Raw genomic sequence first — 22,772 nt, 5'->3', positions numbered from 1 at the left:
TTCTGAAAAGGTGCGGTTTCCTTTATACCCTGAGCCATTATGGCTTTAAGCTCGTGATTTGCCTGGAGAAGCACAGGCTGGATTTCAGCCCCTTCTCATGCCCGTTTAGCCTGATGCCCTTGTGTACATTCTGCACAGCCATACCTGTTGGGCCTGTTAGCTTGGAATAATGAAAATTGTATGTGTTTAAGTTCATGATGATGTGTGTTTCTTAGCAGTAGGTACCAGAGTTTGGAGAGTATATTGTGGGAACTATGAAAACATTTTATTTTGTGAATGTTCAAAGCAAGAACTATTTTAATGAAGTTTTATAAATTTTACAAGTAAATGGAAAAACTCCAAGAAGGTATTCCTTGTTAAAATCCTGTGATTAGTGTTGTGGTGTATTTTGTAGACTCTCAGCAATTATTTTTGAAGGTGTACGCATACGGTTGCAGAACATACAACATATACATGTACAGACACACATACTCAGAGAGCCTTGCCTTAAATTCAGAAGCTTGATACTTCATTAATAAGAAATAATGTTGCCATGTTTGCACAATTCTAAGATGTGTATCTCTCGTATTTTAACAGTTCTGATATTCAGGTGCATCATACTTTTTTTAAAATAATATTTTATTGTGTTTTCAGTAAAGATTTAAACAATAAATTCACGTTTAACAGTTTGTTCAGTGACAGTTACACTTTCCACACTGAGTCAACAGCCTTTCATTGTGTTCTGTTTGTTCTGTGTTCGGTACTCTAGTTTCCCTGCCCCCTTACCGTCTCATCTTTGCTTTAGAGTAATTGTTGCCCTTTTGGTCTCATATAGATTTTTTGTTTTTAATGTACGCAGCGGTACTCATAGTTAATATACTTTGTTTTGTGTGGCGCTCTGTTATTTCACTAAAAAGTGGTCTCAAGGCATACTTCATTTCAGAGTTTTGAGAATACCTCAGGGTAATCTCAGGGAGTCCTCTGGTCTTCAGTTGGTCCAGCAAGCCTGAACTTTTTAAGAATTTGAGTTTTGTTCCATGTTTTTCTCCCATTCTGTCAGGATGCATGTTACTTTTGAAGAATTTTTAAGCTACTCTTAAATCATTGGTGAAACTTAAGAGTTCACAGGATTTCACAATCAAGGCAATAATGTAAATAAATCACTTTGAGGGGCTATACCAAACCCAGTGCCGTCGAGTCAATTCTGACTCATAGCGACCGTTTAGGACAGAGTAGAACTGCCCCGTAGAGTTTCCAGGGAGCACCTGGTGGAGTCAAGCTGCCAACCTTTTGATTAGCAGCTGTAGCACTTAACCACTACACCACCAGGGTTTCCTTGAGGGGCTACAAAAACCTGAAAATCTAAAGTTACCTTTCGATGTCTAAACTGGAAAAAATGCAACGACTGAAGCTTTTTCAAATTTTTTCAAAACTGCAGTGTTTGTAGTTGAAAAATACAGAAATAGGAAACAAAAGCGGTATTATTAGTAAATTACATGTATGTGTAGGTCTTAATCATAACTTCAGTTTTTAGTTTTGTGCTTCTTTTTAAAATTGCCAATTGTCTTAGCTGATTGGGTTGTGGTCCCCGGTTTCCTCATTAAATTAATCAGAAGCAGCTTCTGATTTGCGTTTTTATTACTGCATTGCTAAGCCTTATTACATTTCTAATGGCTTTGAGAAATCCATACGTAATTATTCAGTTGATATCTGTTTACAGTCATAACCATTTGGTAGATAACTTTAATTTTTGATAAAATAACACTTGACTTTCCCCCATTTTAGCGGACAAGTCTGCTTTTAATGTGGGATGAGGATATTCATTTTTTATATTGCTAGCTTAAAAAAAAAAAAACTATTAACTAAAAAACTCTCTGGTATACAGATGTACATTTTCATTTTGGGGAGCTATGAGAAATTGAATCCAACTGAACTTGGTCTTCATTCTACTGTGAGAGCATTTGCATTTACCATATTTAAGCTTTTTCTGAGCCAGAAAGAATACTTACTTTCACAGCTGGCTAAATTTACATCCTAAGCTGTGTGCAAAAGTGTATGCTCCATTGATTTATTTTTTTCTAGTTTAGCAGTGTGCTACATTCCAAATAAAATTTCAGAATTGGTAGGAATTAGAGAATATTCTTCTCTGTTAAAAAAAAAAAAAAAAAAAGATGAGGTTAATTCTTCCTTTCCTGAAAAATCATCAGTTTTGATATTTTTATTAAAAAAAAAATAACATTTTCACAGCCCAAAACCCATTTCTGTCAAGTTAGTTCTGACTCATAGTGACTGTGTAGGACAGAGTATAACTGGTCCATAGGGTTTCCGAAGCTATAAATCTTTTTATTTATTTATTTTTATTGGCTTTAGGTGAAAGTTAACAGCTCAAGTTAATTTCTCATTCAAAAATTTATGCACATATTGTTTTGTGACATTAGTTGAAAACTCCACAATGTGACAGCACACTCTTCCTTTCTACCCTTGGTTCCCTGTGTCCGTTCAATCAGTTTCTGTCCCTTCCTGCCTTCTCATCCTGCTTGTGGACAGGAGCTGTCCATTTGGTCTCCTATATGTGATTGAACTAAGAAGCACATTCTTCATGTGTATTTTTTTGTTTTGTTTTATAGTCCTGTCTTAATCTTTCTATGAAGAGTGGGCTTCAGGAATGGTTTCAGTTCTGGGTTAACAGTGCTCTGGTCTTTCAATCCATTCTACATTTTTCTCCTCCTCTGTCTCTGTTGTGTTCCCTGTCAGGGCAGTCTTGGCAGTAGCCAGGCACCATCTAGTTCTTCTGGTCTGATTGGTGGAGTCTCTGGTTCATTTGGTCCTTTAGTTCTTTGGACTAATATTTTCATTGTGTCTTTGGTTTTCTTCATTCTCCTTTGCTCCAGGTGGGATGGAACCAATTGATGTGTCTTAGATGGCTGCTCACAAGCTTTTAAGACCCCAGACACCACTTACCAAAGTGTAATGTAGAACATTTTCTTAATAAACTATGTTATGTCAGTTGACCTAGATGTCCCCCAAAACTATGTCCCTAGGCCCCAGCCACCGCTACTCTGTCCCTCAAAGTGTTTGAATATGTCCAGGAAACTTGTTTGCTTTTGGTTTAGTCCAGTTGTGCTCACGTCCCCTGTATTGTATGTTGTCCTTCCCTTCACCGAAGTTGCCAAGGCAGTAAATCTTTATGGAAGCAGACTGCCATATCTTTCTCCCATGGAGCAGCTGGTGCGTTTGAACCATCGACCTTTCGGTTAGCAACCCAGCACTTACCCAGTGCACCACCAGGGCTCATTATTTTCACAGCAATGAGGCTTTTCTGAACCAGGAGATAACTGAGGCTGATAAGGTTAAGTAACCTTCCTAAGGTCATAGAAATAATAAATTGAAAAACAGTGATTTGAACCCAGGCATGTGTGATTCTTAATATCAGTGTTATGGATTGAATTGTGCCCCCCCCACCCCCCAAAAATATGTGTTGTAAATCCTAATCTCTGTGGCTGTGGCTATAATCCAATTTGAGAATGGGTTGTCTTCATTATGTTGATGAGACTGGATTAGTGTAGGATGTGTCAGTCTCTTTTGAGATATAAAAGAGATTAAATAAGCAAGCAAAAGAAGCAGAGATGGGGGAAGAGAAATGCCAAGCCACATGAAGATCACCCAGGAGCAGAAGCTCAAAAAGAGACAAGGACCTTCCTCCAGAGCTGCCAGAGAAAGGAAGCCTTCCCCTAGAGCTGGCATCCTGAATTCAAACTTCTGTCCTCCTGTGAGAAAATTTATTTCTGTTTGTTAAAGCCACCCACTTGTGGTATTTCTGTTATAGCAGCATTAGATAATAAGACTGCATTCCTGTCATTACATTACACTTTCTTTGCTGAACTAATCGTGGTTGGCCATACTGAAACATTAACTGCAATTGTATAATAGAGGAAGCATACAAGAAATGTCACTTTTATGTTCTCTTGGTATTTTTGCAGTTATTTTGCCTGGTGTTGGGACATAAGAGGAAATAGAAAGGCCGTAAAATGACATATTCTCAGAATAGCTTATGGTTCTATGTTGCTAAAAGGAAATCTGGCCTAAAGATATGTATTTCACTGTCTTTTGCAAACAATCCTCAAATACCTACTGCTGTGGCAGTGTAGTAGTGCTGCGTTACACGAACAGCTATTGGTCTAGTTACATTAGTCCATATGTCTTAAAGTTAGTGAATGAGGACTCCTATTTAGATTATAGTCTCAGTAGATCTATTTTAAAATGGAATTTAGTTACAGAGGAGGAAGAAAGCAGTGATTTACAAACACTTGTTCTCTGAGGTGAAAGTTAAATTTACAAGGTAATTCTGTTTGGGGTTGTGTTTTAATTGTACTTAAGTTTTTGAAAACATGTCCTTAGTTCTGACAATATGATGTTTAATGTCAGTTTTATTTTCTATGTACTGCTTATAGTGTTGACTGTAAGCCAATTGCAATCTAGTAATTTTTTTTATTGTTCTTCAGATGAAGGTTTATAGAACAAACTAGTTTCTTATCAGTTAGTACACATATTGTTTTATAACATTGGTTAACAGCCACACGACATGTCAACACTCTCCCTTCTCAACCTCGTTACCAGCTTTCCTGTCCCCTCCTGCCTTTTAGTCCTTGTCCCTGGGCTGGTGTTCCTCTTTAGTCTTCTTTTATTTAATGGGCTTGTCCAGTCTGGCTGAATGGTGAACCTCAGGAGTGATTTCATTACTGAGCTGAAAGGATGCCCGGTGGCCATGGTCTCAGGGTTTCTCCAGTCTCTGGCAGGTCAACAAGTCTGGTCTTTCTTTTTGAGTTAGAATTTTGTTCTACGTTTTTCTCCAGCTCTGTCCGGGACCCTCTATTGTGATCCCTGTCAGAGCAGTCAGTGGTGGTAGCCAGGCACCATCTAGTTGTACTGGACTCAGTCTGGTGGAGGCCGTGGTAGATGTAGTCCATTAGTCCTTTGGGCTAATCTTTCCCTTGTGTCTTTAGTTTTCTTCATTCTCCCTTGCTCCCAAAAGGGTGAGACCAGTAGAGTATCCTACATGACCGTTCACAGGCTTTTAAGACCCCAGATGCTACTTACCAAAGTAGAACGTAGAACATTTTCTTTTTAAACTGTTATGCCAATTGAGCTATAATCTAATAATTTTTAATCTAGTTACTGAATAGTCCAGGTTCATAGTTACCAGTGGTACATCTTTGGCAGGTAATTCTTAGGTCCTGTCTTACCTAGGCTGTAATGACTTTACACTAATGAAAGAGATGGGCAGCCCTGTATATTATATTGTTACTAAAGAGATGGGTAGCAGTGTGGTGAAAACAGTAACAGTGGAAGCTGAAGGCTCTGACTACTCGAATGTTAATGCCCCCTTTAATAGTTGGGGCAGCAGCCAAAAGGGCTGAAGTATCTATCAAGTTAGCTAGCCATCAACTGCCCTACTACATTCTTTCCTCTAGTGAATTCTTGAAACTTCAGGTTCCTGAAGAAGTAGCTGGGAAAGGTGGTGGCATGTTATGCTCTCGGGCTTCTTTCTGGACTTAAGCTGTATTGTACTTATTGTCCTTGTTTTATATTGACTTTTATTATATAATTAGTATATTTTATTGACTATATGATTTATTTATTATACAATTAATTGAATACCAAGACTGAGAGCTCCGTTAGGGCAGGAATGATGTTTTGTTCATCATTGCATTCCTCTTTCCTGGCATAAAAGGGACAGTCAAATATATATTGAACAAATGCATTATTCTTTCAACCTCATCAGAGTATGAGATTTTCCTGGTGCTTTAACTTGTAGAACTCTTTGCCTTCCTTATTCTACAATATTATAAATCCTCTACAAAGCAGTGTCTTTTACATATTTACTATCTTTCAGTTGTTTGTCGCAAAGTTGATTATATATTTACCATTGATAGCATTTTATAAAAGCCTGTTTTCATAGACAATAGTTGGTCTCCAAACTAATTGACACATTCATTTAATTATTTCAATAACTGCCATGCAGTAAGGCAAAATTTAGAATTTGTGGTCATTTTATTATTTTTAAACTAATGTTTACCGTCCTAGTATGAGAGAGAAAAAAATGTCTATTGAATATAGTAAATAAGGAAAATGTATATACATTTTCTAGTTGAGAAAGAGGGTCAGTATACTTTTCAGGCCCCAGCTAAAAGCAGTAACTCTAAATTTAAGTAGTAAACTCAGTGTTTTCTTCTAAAATATTTACAGCAGTCTCTAACACAGAGATATTCAGAGTGTAGTATGGCAGACGTTGCAGGCCCATGAACTATTTATTACCTGTTTCTGAGGAGATAAGTTCAGAAATGGGGAGTTTTTAGAAACGTGCATAGCAGTTTTATGGAGCAATTTCATGTCTGTTTAATAATAAAAATATATATATACCACATTTTGTTTATTATCCATTTGTGGTTAGTTTTTTAACTTGTATTTAGTTCCTGGCCAGTGGTTAACAATTATTCGATAAGGATATCCATCCTAAATATTTTAAAGTAATAATTCACTACATTAAAAGCAACTACCTAGAAGTAATTTCTTCCTTCTTTACTATTTCTTTAAAAACACCATTACAGGCAGTCCCTGGATTACTAACAACATCTGTACCTAAATCTATCTAAGTCAAATATGTACCTAAGTCAGAACAGTTAATAGTATCCAACGTCAGTCAGATGTTTGTCTTAGTATATAGTGTACCTTTCTACGCATAAAAAAAAAATTAAAGAAACACTTCCAGATACACTAAAACATCTTTAACATAAAAATACAGTAATAATAACAATGTTTGATGCGTGTTGAAAAGTAGTGCCCATTTGTTATTACGAACCGTTGTACATACCTTGGATTTTCAGTATAACAGGCCTTCTGGGGGTTGGCCTGTAACTACGGGTTGTAGGTAAATTGGATGTTCGTAATCCAGGGACTGCCTGTAGTAACAAATACTGTGGGCATGCAAGTCTTAATTGGTTATAATTTCAGAGGTTTCCGCTAGTATGGCTAGATCTCGATAGTGAATGAGCTTTGAATGGTGTCTTTAAACTACAGGCATTGGATTGAGTTTAGGAGAGGTCTTTATTATTTTCAGTCTGTTCCCAACTCAGAATTATTTGCTCTTTCCTTAGTATTCCTGTTGAACTTTTTCTATGTATGTCTCTCTCATAAGGTACTTACGTAAATTCTCATCGTGTGTGTGTGTGTGTGTGTGTGTGTGTGATAGTAATATCCGTGGAAATTCGGTGAAAAAGTATAAACAGATAAGATGAAATAAGGCTGCATTTTGTATGCTCGTGGAATGTGTTCTACTTTATACTTTTCCAGTTTTTTATTAATATACTAGTACCTTTGATAAAGCTTTAATTCCGTTTTTTAAAAAAGAATACTGTTGACTTTATTACTAAAACCTTAACATCATGTATACAGGATACTCTCGAGGATGACATTCGGTACATCTCAAGCATTCAAAATACATGCGGTTTTTAATTCCAGGAATTTCAACTACTGTCCATTTATTATAGAAGTTTTCTTGCACCATGGATCCATTTTTAGCATTAATGGTTATTAGGTCTTTTTTAAGACTGATTTTAGCTATGAAATCGTGTGGCTCTAGATTATTTGTATAGGTTTAAATTGCATGATGCAGTTTGCAGTTTCTGAAAACCAAGAGAAAATACATACGACTTGCTTTAAATGTGGCAGTGATTTTTCGTGCTATAGTATAACTGTGTTACAATCTGATAGAGAATGTTTATGTTCAAAATTTCGCACTGACTTTCCCTTAGTTGTTTCAGTCCTTTCACGAAATCTAACTTGTCTTTTTCCTGTTTTAATAAATTGGTTGAATAAGACAAAATGCTGGTTACCATAAGTTATGAGCTGTGATTAAAAATATATAATTGGTTAATGTAGCATAGTAGGTCGTACTTTCAAAATACTACCCAAAATAGACCCGTTCTTCTGAAAAATGGACATACTAACTTTTTTTTTAACAAACATATTAGAGTCACAAATTATTTCACTGAAACTAGTTGGTAAAACCAATATAATATTTATAATATTTGGCCTAATGTATAATAAAAAATAATTTTTTTTTATAAAACACTGAGTAATACCATTTGTAAATGCCCCCTTTGTCCTCATCTGCTCTTATATCTTACTACTTAAAAATAATTTTTTTTACTGTAAAATTTCAACTCTGTCCCCACTCATTTTAAACAGCATTCAAGATTAGACTCCAAGTACAAGAAAAACATTTATGCAACCCCCCAAATTTCATATAAAATGGAATTTGACTCTTAAGTGATTTATTTTATTCTCAAATCTAAAAATCTTTAGGTATTTGGACTCAAGTTCATTGTATTTTTTCCCAGTGTTTTGTTATGAAAAATTTCAAATGTATAGAAAACTTGGAAAAATTGTATAGTGAACACCCATATCTTCACTCCTAGATTCTGTAGTTAATATTTTGCTGCATTTGCCTTATCACATACCATCAATCCATCTAAACACTTCAATATCCATATCATTAATGTATAATATATAATGCATAATTATTTTGAGATTCATGTATGTTGTTGAATGTATCAGTCATTTGTCGCTGTTTGTTGTTGAGTAATATTCCATTGTGTGACTATACTACAGGTTTTTTAATCTATCTTATCGATGGATACCTGGGCTGTTTCCAGTTTGGAGCTGTTATGAATACAGCTACTATAAACATACTTGTTCAAAAATTTTTATGAACTTATTTTAACTTTTATTAATAAGTTTCACTGTCGCCTTTTTATTACTGAGTTGTACGATTCTTTATTTTTTTGTATATTCTAAGTACAAGTCCTTTGTCAAGTATGTGTTCATTTTCATAATGGTGTCAGTTCACTGTATTTTTTCAACACTGTATAACAAAAATTTTTAAACATACAGAAAGTTGAAAGACTTTTACAGTGAACATCCATATACCCACCATCCAGATTCTACCATAAATGTCTTATTTTAATTGTCCTGTCATGTATCTATCCATCTGTCTATCCTGTTTTTATGTATTTTAAGGTAAATTGCAGATATCAGTTCACTTTTCCCAAATACTTCAAAAAATATGTTCATTAGAATTCAGTATTTGTTTGCAGCTATTTTTATTTTGAGGTAAAATTTTCATACAATGAAATGCACACGTTTTAAGTGGACATTGGCTATTTTGACAAATATATACACCTGTGGAAACCTAAATCCTATCAAGATATAAAACATTATCATCACTGCAGAAAGTTATTTCATGTCCCTTCCCAGCTAATCTCCGCCTGCATCCCCCTAGCTGACCCACTGCTATCAAGCTGATTCTTTCTCATGGCAACCCTGTGTATTTCAGAGTAGAACTCTCAGCTGAAGCAGATCATCAGGCCTCTAGTCCATGGCATAGCTGGGTGGGTTTGAACTGCCAACCTTTAGGTTAGCAGTCAAGCTCAAACCACTTGTACCACCCAGGGGCCCTTCCATCCCTCTAGAGGCCATCTGGTGGCTCAGTGGTTAAGAGCTCAGCTGCTAACCAAAAAGTCAGCAGTTTGAACACGCTAGCAGCTCCTTAAAAACCCTATGGGGCAGTTCTACTCTGTCCATTAGGGCTGCCATGAGGTGGAATCGACTCGACAGCAATGGGCTTTTTAAGGAGTAGAAGCAACCAAAGGAGCTTTGGTGACACAGTGGTTAAGTGGTCAGCTGCTAATCAAAAGGTTGCTAGTTCAAACCCATCAGGAGAAAGGACTTGGTGATCTGCCCCCGTGAAGATTCCAGCCTAGGAAACCCTATGGGGCAGTTCTACTCTGTACTATAGCGTTGCTATGAGTCGGAACTGACTTGACAGCGCACAACAACAACAACAGGAAACCACCGTCCTGGTTTTCTTTTGTTTTTTTTGCACTATCAGTTTAGCCCATTCTAGAACCTCATTCATATCAATGGGATAATATATATAATACATTATGTACTCTTTTGTTTAAGGCATCTTTCAGTTACCATAATGTTTTTGAGGTTCATCCATGTTGCATGAAACATTAGTTTATTCCTTTTTATCCTGGAGTTGTATTTCTTTTTTTGGTCAATATTATTTCCAATTTTTAATGTGCATAAACATATTAAAAAAACCATTGCCATCAAGTTGATTTCAACTCATAGTGACATATACACAACATATTTTAAAAATGGGCTTTACAGCATATATGGTTTTATTACCTAGTTTATTGTGAACAGTTTCCCTTCTACAACGGATAAAATACTTGGCTTGTGTGGACAAAATATAAATTACCAATCTTGTTGGGGAAATTTACATACAGTTTTTTCCTTAGGACGCTTCATTCTCTTTATAATACCTTGAGGAAAAAGGGGCATGTCTTACAGAGCTTGTCTTATATCACTTTCTATAGAAGATGGAAACTTGCCCTTTAATTTAGCGTTTTAACTTGCTTCTCTAGCTACCTAATCAATCGAGTAATCAGTCTTATTTTTCCCACTCTTCTTTGTCTATTGTTTGCTCTCTCTTTTCCACCCTCTTTCCCTGGTACACACGTATTTCTATTACGCCAGCACTCATTCCCCCTCCCTCCCATTAAAGATGCTTTCTTTCCTGTTCCAAAGATACTCTTTATTGATTCTGACTGACCTCAAAACTTTATCATCAGTTCCATCTTAAGATTATCTAAAGATAGAGTTCATATGTTTAAAAGAAAACATTGATATGAACCTCTTTTTAGAGTTAGATGTATCAAGGAACAGGATTTGGACAGAATGTAGATATGGCCAACTTTTTTGAAAATGCAGCTTTTTGGGAGGGAGAGCAAAGCAGAGGATAGAAGTAGTTGGCACATTAAGGAAGTGTTAGGGATCCATTATTTAAGTGTATTCATCATTTCAAGGCAACTAGCAAGTGATCATCTGTCAGTTAACAACATTAGAGCAGCAGCCTTTACTGGCCATGAAATTTCCATGAGACCTAAACTTGTATTTCCAGGAAAAGGCAAATGTTTAGTAGTAGAACTGTGTAGAAAGGCAGATGCCAACTAGCATAAGAGTGGTGCATGCAGATGACATTAATTCTGGAGTCCTGGAAGCCATGAGGTGCTCATCTATCACATGATTATCACAACCAGGTAAAAATGTCTGAGCAAAGCACTGAAGCCAGTCATGCCAGCATTTACACATGGAACACTTCTTGGGCAGGCAGGTGTCATGGGGCGCACACCTACAATTCACTTTGCAAAAATCATGCTCACAGTTCATCCGTAGAAGTAAGGAATGCAAGCGCAAAAGAATCCCAGGGTCCAGGTTCCCCTGTTCAGACAGCAGGTCTTGTTCAGCTCTTTGCTGTCCTGGATTCCCGTGAATGACAAACTTGAACGACTGATGACGTATTGCAGGCTCCTCTTGGAACCAAGTGTTAGTATTTCTCTGTGGTGGATGTATGAGTTCATGGTGGCCCAACCCAGCAACCAATCCCAGTTCACGTGCTTTGAAAATGGTCACGATCAAAATCACACTGGAAGAGAAGCCCTCTGTCTTCAGCAGTCTGTAGCTGGTAACAGTTTAGGGATAAAAATGTTAGCATGGCTTTGACACAGTCATTGGCCAAAGCACCCAAAGGAAAACAATTTCCTGCAGTAAAAGTTGGAATTTAAAAAGAAAAAATATCCCAAATAAGAAATATGCTTTCCCCAGAAGGAGTCAGGATGTCCAAGTAAAGTGAGGTACTTGTCCCATTGTCCTGCACCTATCCTGGGTGCTGTTTCTGTATATGAGTGTATTACGATTTGCTTACTCATTCTACTGCAGATGCTCACCTGGGATATTTACAGGTTTTGGATATTATAAATAAACTGTGAACATTTTAGTACATGTCTTTTTTTGTGGACATATGTTTTCATTTTGGGGAGTAAATACCTAGGGGCGGAATTGCTGGATTGGGGAGCCCTGGTGGCTCAGTGAGTAAGAGCTTAGCTGCTAATCAAGGGGTTGGCAGTTCAAATCCACCAGCCACACTTTGGAAACCCTATGGGGCAGTTCTGCTGTGTCCTGTAGGGTCGCTATGAGTTGGAATTGACAAGACTGCAAAGGGTTTAGCTTTTTTTGAATGGGGACTGCCAGACCCATTTCCAAAGTGGCTGAGACCAAGTTACACCTTCATTGACAATGTCTGAGAGTTCCTGTTGTGCATCTTCACCAAATTTGGTGGTGGTGTCTTTATTTTAGCCACCTTGGTGGGTGTGTAGTGGTATCTCCTTGTGTTATTTCTTTGTACTTGACTATTTCTTACATCCCCTCTATTTACCACTCTCCATACACACACACACACACACACATACACACGCTGTCCAACTTTACTAGCTTTCCCCCAACTTTTTTTTATACTGCTTTAACTTTGCCTTCAATTGTTTTTGCACCTGTACTTTTGTCTACAGTTCACCCTGAGAGAGAACTGTTATAAAATTGCTGGTACCAAATTTGTGGTACCAAAGCATCAAGTGGATAAATAAGTTACCCTATCTTAGGTTAACAAGAATTCATGTTTCCTACCTCAAATTTTTTTTTTTTTTACGTCAGTGGCTTTAGAGGAAGACAAACCTAGTTTTAAAGCCTGGCTTTAACTTTTTGGTTTTGTATTTGGAGGATTTTTGTTTAGGGGGAGGAAGACAAGATAACATTGGTACTTAGGCTTATACACACAAGTTGTATACAGTTTTATAAACACAGGTCATTGTTTCTGGCCATTGACTGTAGAAGATCAGCTACAGTTCAGCTCTTTTTCTAAAATAAACATAAAAGGCAAGATCCAGCTGAAAACATCCAATTATACTAAAGTATTAATGGATTTGGAACCCAGAATATAACACTGAAATCTTTGACAGCTTGCTGGCTACTTTAAGTTCCTCTCAATAAATTAGTAGCTACCTGAGTTGTAAGTGTGGTTGTAAATATGCTCCTGATTTAGTTTCTTTCAAAGATAAAAATAGTTACAAAGACTTCTCAGGTGATAAACTTTTTTTTCTTTCCTGTATGGTGGTGGTGTTAGGTGCCATCAAGTTGGTTCCAACTCATAGTGATCCCACACACAACAGAAAGAAACACTGCCTGGTCCTGTACCATCCTCATAATCGTTACTCATTGTTGCAGCCACTGGTCCAGTCCGTCTCATTGTCTTCATCTTTTTTGCTGACCTTCTGCTTTACCAAGCATGTTGTCCTCCAGGGAATGGTCCCTCCTGATAACATGTCCAAAGTAAGCAAGATGAAGTCTCATGGCCCTCACTTTGAAGGAGCATTGTAGCTGTACTTCTTCTAAGACAGATTTGTTCATTCTTCTGGCAGTCCATGGTATATTCAGTATTCTTCGGCATCAGTATTCAAGTGGATCAGTTCTTCTTTAGTCTTCCTTATTCATTGTCCAGCTTTCACATGAATCTGAGGCAATTGCAAATACCATGGCTTGTGTCAGGCGTACCTTAGTCCTCAAGGTGACATCTTTGCTTTTTAACACTTTAAAGAGGCCTTTTGCACCAGATTTCCCCGACATAATATGTCATTTGATTTCTTGACTGCTGCTTCCATGGGCATTGATTGTAGATCCAAGTAAAATGAAATCCTTGACAACTTCAGTGTTATCTCTGTTTATCATGATATTGCTTATTGGTCCAGTTGTGAGTTTTTTTTTTAATGTTAAGGTATAAACCTCACTGAAGGCTGTGTAATCTTTGATTTTCATTGGTAAGTGCTTCAAGTCCTCTTCACTTTGAGTAAGCAAGGTTGTGTTATCTGCATATCATAGGTTGTTAATGAGTCTTCCTCCAGTCCTCATGCTTCTTTCTTCTTCGTATGGTCCAGCTTCTTGGATTATTTGCTCATCATATAGATTAAATTAAGTACGGTGAAAGGATGCAACCCTGATGCACAACCTTCCTCATTTTAAACCTGCATTATCCCCTTGTTCTGTTTTAATAACTGCCTCTCAGTCTATGTACAGGTTCTAATGAGCACAATTAAGTGTCCTGGAATTCTTATTCTTCTCAGTGTTATCTGTGCTTTGTTATGATACACACAAATTCCTTTGCAGTCAGTAAGACACAAGTAAACATCTTTTTGTTATTCCCTGCTTTCAGCCAAGATCCATCTGACGTCAGCAATAATATCCCTTGTCCCACTTCCTCTTCTGAATTTGGCTTAAATTTCTAGCAGTTCCCTGTCAGTGTGCTGCTGCAACCGTTTTTGAATTATCTTCAGCATAATTTTACTTGCATGTGAGATTAATGGTATTGTTGGATGATTTCCACATTCTATTGGATCACCTTTCCTTGTAGTGAGCAGGAATATGGATCTCTTCCAGTCGGTTGGCCAGGTAGCTGTCTTCCAAATTTCTTGGCATAGACGAGTGTTTCCAGCATTGCGTCTGTTTGTTGAAACATCTCAATTGGTATTCTGTCAATTCATGGAGCCTTGTTTTTCACGGATGCCTTCAGAGCAACTTGGACTTCCATTGGTTCTTGATCATATGCTGCCTCCTGAAACGGTTCAATATTAACCAACTCTTCTTGGTACAGTGACTCTGTATATTCCTTCCACCTTCTTTTGAAGTTTCCTGCGTCATTTAGTTTAGTTTTTTTTTTTTTGCCCATAGAGTCCTTCAGTATTGCAACTCAAGGCTTGAATTTTTTCTTCAGTTCTTTCAGCTTGAGAAATGCCAAGAGTGTTATTCTTATTTCATTTTCTAACTCCAGATCTTTGCACATTTCATTGTAATACTTTACTTTGTCTTACTGAGCCACTCTTTGAAATCTTAAGTTCAGCTCTTGTACTTCATCATTTCTTCCTTTCGTTTTAGCCACTCTGTGTTCAAGAGCAACTTTCAGAGTCTCTTCTGATGTACATTTTGGTCTTTCTTTTTTTAATGACCTTTTGATTTCTTCATGTATGATGTTCTTGATGCCATCCCATAACTCATCTGGTTTTTAGCTATTAGTGTTAAATGTGTCAAATCTGTTCTTGAGATGGTCTCTATGTTCAGGTGGGATATACTCAAGGTTGTACTTTGGGTCTGTGGACTTATTTTAATTTTCTTCAGTGCAACTTGAACTTGCGTATGAGCAGTTGATGGTCTCTTCCACAGTTGGCCCCTGGCCTTGTTCTGACTGATGATATTGAGCCTCTCCATCATCTCTTTTCACAGATGTAGTCAATTTGATTCCTATGTATTCTATCTGGTGAGGTTCACATGTATAGTTGCTGTTTATGTTGTTGAGAAAAGGTATTTGCAATAAAGAAGTTGTTGGTCTTGCAAAATTCTATCATTTGATCTCTGGTGTTGTTTCTGTCAGCATGGCCATATTTTCCAACTACGAGGCCTTTGTTTCTGTCTTTCACATTCCAGTCACCAGTAATTATCAATGCATCTTGCTTGATTGCATGTTTGGTCAATTTCAGACTGCAGAAGCTGGTAAACATCTTCAATTTCTGGTGCTTTGGCATTGGTGGTTGGTGCGTAAATTTGAATAATAATCGTATTAACTGGTCTTTCTTGTAGGGTATGGATATTATCCTGTCACTGACAGTGTTATACTTCAGGATAGATCTTGAAATGTTCTTTTTGACGATGAATGTGACATAATTCCTCTTCCATTTGTCATTCATGGCATAGTAAATATATGACTGTCCAATTCAAAATGGCCAATACCAGTCCATTTCAGGTCACTAATGCCTAGGTTATCAATCTTTGTGTTCCATTTCATTTTTGACATATTATAATTTTCCTAGATTCATACTTCATACATTCCATGTTCCAACTACTAATGGATGTTTGAAGCCATTTCTGGAGCCCTAGTGACTCAGTGACTCAGTGGTTAAGAGCTCGTCTGCTAACCAAAAGGTTGGCAGTTTGACTCCTCCAGCCACTCCTTAGTAACCCTACAGGGCAGTTCTACTCTGACCCATAGCATCGCTATGAGTTAGAATCGACTCAACGGTAATGGGTTTTTTGGTTTGAAGCTCTTTCTTCTCATTTTGAGTCGTGCCGCATCAGCAAATGAAGGTCCTGAAAGCTTTACTACATCCACATCATTAAGGTCGACTCTACTTTGAGGAGGTAGCTCTTCCCCAGTCATATTTTGAGTGTCTTCCTACCTGAGGGGCTCATCTTCTGGCACTATTATCAGACAGTGTTCCACTACTCTCTGTAAGGTTTTCACTGGGCAGTTTTTTGAGAAGTTGATCTCCAGGTCCTTCCCAGTCTGTCTTAGTCTGGGAGGTCCACTGAAAACTGTCCACCATGGTGACCCTGCTGGTATTTGAAATACCAGTGGCAGAGCTTCTAGCATCATAGCAGCATGCGAGCCACAACAGTATGACAAACAAAAAGGCGTGGTGGTCTTTCCTGTATAAAAAAAAAAATTCTCAACATTGGCTGCACATTAGAACCATCTGGGGGACTTTTTAAAGTCTTGTTGCCCAGCCTCTACTCCAGAGCAATTAAATCAGAATATCTGGGTTGGGGCCCAGGCATCAGTGCTCTTTAAAGCTCCTCAAGTGATTCCAGTATGCAGCCACAATTGCAAACCAGTGCTCTACAGGAACGCATGAAATGAAACCTAGGTGAGAGTATGTGAGTTTCTTTCTCTGAAACACCATTTGTGCTGCCTACCTAAGGGCTTTAAAGGTAGACAGACCTGGTTTTAAAGTTAAGCTTCACCACTTGCAAGCTGTGTGACTTTGGGCAGAGCTCTTAGCCTGATGTTTTTGTTTCTGAAATAAACAAAATGAGATTATGGTATAAAATTTCTAGTGCAAAGCAGAGCACAAAGTAGGTCTTTAACAACTACTGGTTTCCCTCTCTTTTTCCAGTCTGCATAAAAGATGTACATATTTGAAATTAACATAGATTATAAACCAGCTTTCCCTCTCCGTTTAGCACAACGTAATGGTGAGGTGAAATACATTCCTAACAACAAAGCCTTTCTATTGCATCATCAACATGGAAATTAACACAAGGTTCAGTTTACTGAACTCCCTTGTCTAAGTGCAGAGGTAAGGCCTCATACTTTCTAGTGAAAGTCGTGAACTGAGAACTTGATACAGTTATATGATAAATTATACCAAGTGTTAATTAAGCATTAGCTATTTTAACTGTATACTGAAGGAGCTATACACTCTTAATCAGAGGGATTTTCTTTGTCTTCTTTAAACCATGATGTTTAAGCTCATTGAACAATACAAAAAATTCTGAACTTGTCCCTTAAAAAAAAAAGTGTATATTTTTTATTTTGCTTTTGGTGAAACTTGCAGAGCAAATTAGTTTCTCATTCAACAGTTTATGCACAGATTGGTTTGTGACATTGGTTGCAGCCTCCACAATGTTGCAACACTCTCCCCTTCCACATCCCAGTTCCCCTTTCCATCCATCCATTTTTCCTGCCCCTTCCTGCCTTCTCACCATTGCTTTGGGGCAGGTGTTGCCCATTTGGTCTCCTGTACATGATTGGACTAAGAAGCATGTTCCTCACATGTGTTACTGTTTGTTTTATGGACCTGTCTAATCTTTGACTGAAGGGTGAACTTTGTTAGTGGCTTTAGTTCAGAGCTAAAAAGGTGTCTGGGGGCCATAGTCTTGCGGGTTCCTGCAGTCTCTGTCAGACCGGCAAGTCTGGCTTTTTGGGGTTTTGTGTGTGTGTGATTTTGATTTTTTTTCCTCCCACTCTGTCCAGGACCTTCTATTGATCCCTGTCAGAGCGGTTGGTGGTGGTAGTAAGGCACCATCTAGTTGTGGGCTCAGGCTGGTGGAGGCTGTGGTAGCTGTGGTCCGTTAGTCCTTTGGACTAATATTTCCCTTGTGCCTTTGGTTTTCTTCATTCTCTTTTGCTCCGGACAGGATGGGATCAGTAGATGTATCTTAGGTGGCCGCTGGCAAGCTTGTAAAACCCCAGACGCTACTCACCAAAGTTGGATGTAGAACATTTTCTTTGTGAGCTTTGTTACACCAATTGTCCTAGCTCCAGTAACTCAGCCCCTCAGAGTGTTTGGATGTGTCTGTGAAGCTTCTGTGACTTTTCCTTGGTCAAGTTGTGCTGACTTTCCCTGTATTGTGCGCTGTCTTTCCCTTCATCAAAGTTAACACTTTTCTACTATATAGTTAATGATTTTCCCCTCCCCCTTTAAAAATATTTTTACTGTGTTGAGCAACTTGTACTTTTGGGAAAGTTAATTTCTCATCCCGGATGTCATAGTGTACACTATAGTGTCTGGAGCTATGCTTTGCATAAAACGTGTAGGTGTTTATTATATATTTGCTGAGTGAATTTTTCTACCTGAAGGATTAAAAAAAAAACTGTTGATTTATATGACTTTTTTTTCCCCCATATGCTTTGTAATGAAGCAACAGAAGCTTGAAAACAGTATGCGTTTGGTTTTCTAAGCTGATGGAGTGCCAGTCTTTCTTGAAGAGGGCAGTTTGTAAAATGAACTGTTCCCTAATCTTCTTTCTCCTGTGAAATATGAGGGCAGAGGTCGAGATCATGAAATGCACATAGGGATGGCAGTAATTAAGAAAAGGAAACAAATGGGCAAGCACACAGTGGGAGATAGTACATGAATTCTGCCTCGTCTCCAGCGTTCAGCAGTTCTGGGAAAGCACCTCAGCAGTTCTTGGGGTTCTTCAGATTAGTAACAACAAGCAAGGAGTGGAGCCCTTAATCCTTTCAAGTGAATGATAAACACTGTGGAAGGCGTGTCTTCAAGTGCTCCACTCCGTTGGGGCTGTAGGTCACGTGAGCTTGAAGTACTTCCTGATTCCCAGCCACTGTCTCCAGTAGGCTGTGATCCCAGTCGGAACGGAGGACTGCAAGGAAGAGGCAGGCAGGGAAGACCGACTGGAAGGAAGTTTAAATACAGAAAGGGCAAAGTATTTCTAGTTATAACAATGCCAAACTTTACCGTGACTAAAGTAGAGGACCCAGAGGAGGGGGTAGCAGCTTCGGTCTCCCAAGAGGAGGATCCCAACTTAGCAGGAATAAACGCCCGGATTCAGAATTCAGGTGAACCAGGTGAGCACTTAAGGTGGGAGCTTTTGGAACAATAGGGATTTTCATGAGATAAACGGTAGCTAAACTCAGTTCAAATGACTCATTAAAGGTGGAGAAAAAGCGTTGTGGTTAGAGTGTTTTTCAACCAACCATTTTATTCACTTGTGTTATCTGATAACTTCTCTTTCTTTACACTCTTGTTTGTTTTTCCCCACAATGAGTTCTGTGTTCATTACCTGCAGGTGAAATTGAATCAGTGGCAAAGTATGAAAAGAGTTTTCAAGCGAAAAGAAAAGCACAGTAAAAGTCAGTTGATGCTGAATTTAGAATTCGCTTTTTGCTCATAGTTCAAATTGTATATGGAAATGACTCTGAAGTCAACTAATGGACAACATTAAAATTTAGCAGTTTAGAAAATATTAAGAGAGCCTGATCCAGTAGTTTGGTACAGTGGACTTTATACTTTTGACTTCTCAAGTTAGGGTTTTGGCTCATTTTACCAGCTAACAGTAATTCAGTAGTGAATGGCCTAAGAATTGTTTAATGAAAGAACAAAAGTACATTCATTATGGTGACTAACATAGCATTAGGTTTAATAAAGGTGCTCAGAATTACTTGATGGATGTGATTATCCCTATTATTTTCTCTAAATGGTAACAGTTAAACTTGCTAGGGGAATTGTGGTTTTGAATTTTTAAACATGCAATTAAAATCTTAGTTTGTGTTATGGTATTTAAATATAGTCAGAGTTTGAAGCACCGTATTTTTTAAGTTTATAAATTTCACAAGTTGTTCAGCGACCTCTCTGAGTGGCTAAAGGCTATGAGAATAAAATAACTCTCAAAGTTCTGTACCGTGATTCTAGATTTTCACTATAGCGAGTAACATATAGCAATTCCTTGCTATAAACTGTTGATTCACCCCACTTCTTACCAAGTGTTCATGAATTTTTAATAAACTCCAACTTGCCTAAAGGTAGGAGCATTTTTCTTGGTGGTTCGTTATTATTCCTTCTAGTGAGAATTTGTTAGGGGAAGATAAGAAAGAGGGTTTTATGTAAACTGTTTTTTTTGTTGGTCTGCTAGGTTATTTTAATTTTGCTGAGTAGTCAGGGTGATAAGAAGTTAAAAGCAAGTTTAGCCTTCTTGGAACTTGAACCTGATTGTCCACGACTTTAGCTCAGAGGAGCTTGCTTCTCTCTCAGACTTGTGTCTGTTTACTTAGTTGCTTATGTTTGCTGCTGTTAGATATTAAACCCGTTGGGCTTTTTTCTTTGCCTTGTCTTCATAAGTTTCACAAAATGCATCTGTATCTCGTTTCACTTCTCAGTGTTTTTCTTTTTTATAATTTATTTTTTGTCGTTAAGATATGCATAGCAGAACATACACCAATTCAGCAGTTCCTACATGTACTATTCAGTGACACTGATTGCATTCTTCCAGTTGCGCAACCATTTTCACCGTCCTTTTCTGAGTTGTTCCTCCCCCGTTAATATAAGCACACTCTGTCCCATAAGTTTCCTACCTAATCTTTTGAGTTTTTCTTGTCAGTTTGATCCCTTATAGATAGATCTTAAAAGGGCACAGTGTTCATGCATTTGTTCATGGAGGCAATTAGCTACACATTCCATTGCCGCCTCCTGTTCCTAGCTCTCTTTCTTCCTCTGTTGCTTCAGGCAAATAGAGACCAATTACTGTGCCCTGGGATGGCTGCTTGCAAGTTTTTAAGACCCTAGGCACTACTTTACGGAACTAGGAGGTAGAACAGAGGCAATAAACACTTTATTAGGCCAGTTAACTGGAATGTCCCATGAAACCATGACCCTAAACCTCCAAACCAAGGAACCAAATCCCATGAGGTGTTTGGTTATGCATTTTTTTTTTTTTTTTGGTTGTAAATACACCTATCACACAACTTTTGCCAAATCAACTTTTTAAGGTATACGGCTTATTGATAGCAATTACATTAATTGGCTGTGCAACCCTACCCTTAATCAGTGCAGTTTTTCCATCACTGTAAACTGAAACTCAGTACTCCATGAATAGTTATCATCCCTTTTCCCCCTTCCTCCCGCCCCTGGTAACCACTAAGAAACTTTGGGCTCCATACTTTTGCCTGTTCTTGTCTTTTTATGTAAGTAAAGTCATAAAATATTTGTCCTTTTGTGATTGACTTATTTCACTCAGCATAGTCTTCAAGCTCCATCCGTATTGTAGCATGTATCAAGACTTCATTTCTCTCCCTAGCTGAGTCATTGTTTTTTTTATTTTCTGTCTCTACCACCTCTAGTCTTTATTTCATCTTTACTAGTTCCATTTGTGTTTGGGAAAATCTGCTTTCTTTAGAAAAGAGTGTTAAAATCATTTAATCTATTAGCAACCACCTAGAAAGGTTATAAAGTTATTAGTAGCAACCAACTTTGTAATAAGTGACAACACTACCAGTTGCCATGGGGTCAACTCCGACTCCTGACAACCTCGTGTGTGTCACGGTAGACGTGTGCTGTGTAGAGCTTTCAGTGGCTGATTTTTTGGAAGTAGATTGGCAGAGCTTTCTTCCAAGATGCCTCAGGGTTGATTTGAACCACCAACCTTCAGTTAGCACCAAGCATCTTAACCGTTGGCACTACTCAGAAACTTCAGTGACAGTACTAGACTCAATTTATTTTTTTCTGTAGTAATTAATTTGAATAAGGAAGAAGTGGCAGATATAATCTAACTTGAATTTAATAAGGCTTTTTATTTTAGCGTTTCCCATGACTAGGCCAGAAGGTACAGAATCCACTTAAATGAACTGTTTTTTGCTAAGTGAACAAGTGTTGGGAATATATATCTAAAGTGCATTAATCTTTATTGTAGGCAGGGCTTCCAATTCATTCTGTTTCGAACCCCTGCTGAGAATTTGCATTTCTAACAAATTCCCAAGCAATGCTAATGCTGCTGGTTAGGAACCAATTCTGAGAACCACTGATAGCGCACTGGTTCTCAAAATTTATTATACGTAAGAATCACCTGGGGATCTTGTTAAAATGTAGATTCTGATTCAGTGTGTCTGGGATGGAAGTGCAGATTCTCCATGGGGGTTCGAGCCAGTTAGAAGCTCTGATTGTAGAGTTAAAGTAGAGGGTAAGGAAGGCAGAGAAGGAGGGAAATGTATATAAGAAAATCTAAAAGATTTTTTTTTTTTTACCTAGGAGTAAAATGTTCTTGAGGATAGGTGGTCTTTTTGGAGAGGTTGCCTGAAATTCAAGTTTTTTGTTCTCCTGAGTTAAAAAATTCTAAATTGATTGTGGTTTTGTTGCAAAGACTTGTAACACTGATCAGTTGTATTTGTAGCCAGTCACTTTGTTCAACTGAATGTATTTCCTTCAATATCTGTGAGAAGAGAAAAATGTATTGTCATATAAATTTAACATATTTAGAAAGCAGATCATCCTTTAAAATATGTTTTAAAAGATGAGATGTATTTGCAGTAGATGGATGAGTAATTTGGGAAAAAATAGAATAATGAGTATAGCTAAACTAATGTAACGGATATCATGCTTGGTAAAGTGGAGGGGCAGCAAAAATGAGAGAAACACCCACAGTGAGATGAACTGACAGGATGGCTGCAACAATGGCCTCTGACGTACCAAAGATCGTGAGAATGGTGCAGGCCTGGGAAGGATTTTGTTCTGTTGTACATAAGGTCACCATGAACCAGAGCTGATTCTACAGCAACT

The 22,772-nt window shown here is 37.9% G+C and overlaps 1 protein-coding gene and 1 pseudogene across 3 annotated transcripts in view; one reads left to right on the top strand and one right to left on the bottom strand.

The window, feature by feature from the left end:
* The window catches only part of SLC12A6 (solute carrier family 12 member 6), a 95,334-nt gene that overhangs the window by 9,129 nt on the left and 63,433 nt on the right, over positions 1–22,772 (top strand). Inside the window, exon 1 of one of the 3 annotated variants that reach the window (XM_049897450.1) lies at positions 10,222–19,072. The exons of the other annotated variants lie outside the window; for them this stretch is intronic. Within the exon in view, the coding sequence (XP_049753407.1) occupies positions 18,736–19,072 (337 nt within the window). The 5' untranslated portion in view covers positions 10,222–18,735. Of the gene's footprint in view, positions 1–10,221; positions 19,073–22,772 lie in introns of those variants that run through there. 3 annotated transcript variants of the gene reach the window in all.
* Positions 11,023–12,208, bottom strand: LOC126084372 (teratocarcinoma-derived growth factor 1-like; annotated as a pseudogene).

Source organism: Elephas maximus, chromosome 10 (genome assembly GCF_024166365.1).
Source record: "Elephas maximus indicus isolate mEleMax1 chromosome 10, mEleMax1 primary haplotype, whole genome shotgun sequence".
In the NCBI taxonomy this organism is placed as follows: domain Eukaryota; kingdom Metazoa; phylum Chordata; class Mammalia; order Proboscidea; family Elephantidae; genus Elephas; species Elephas maximus.
Note: the sequence above shows the minus strand (reverse complement) of the source record. Positions and strands in the feature narration are given on the sequence as shown.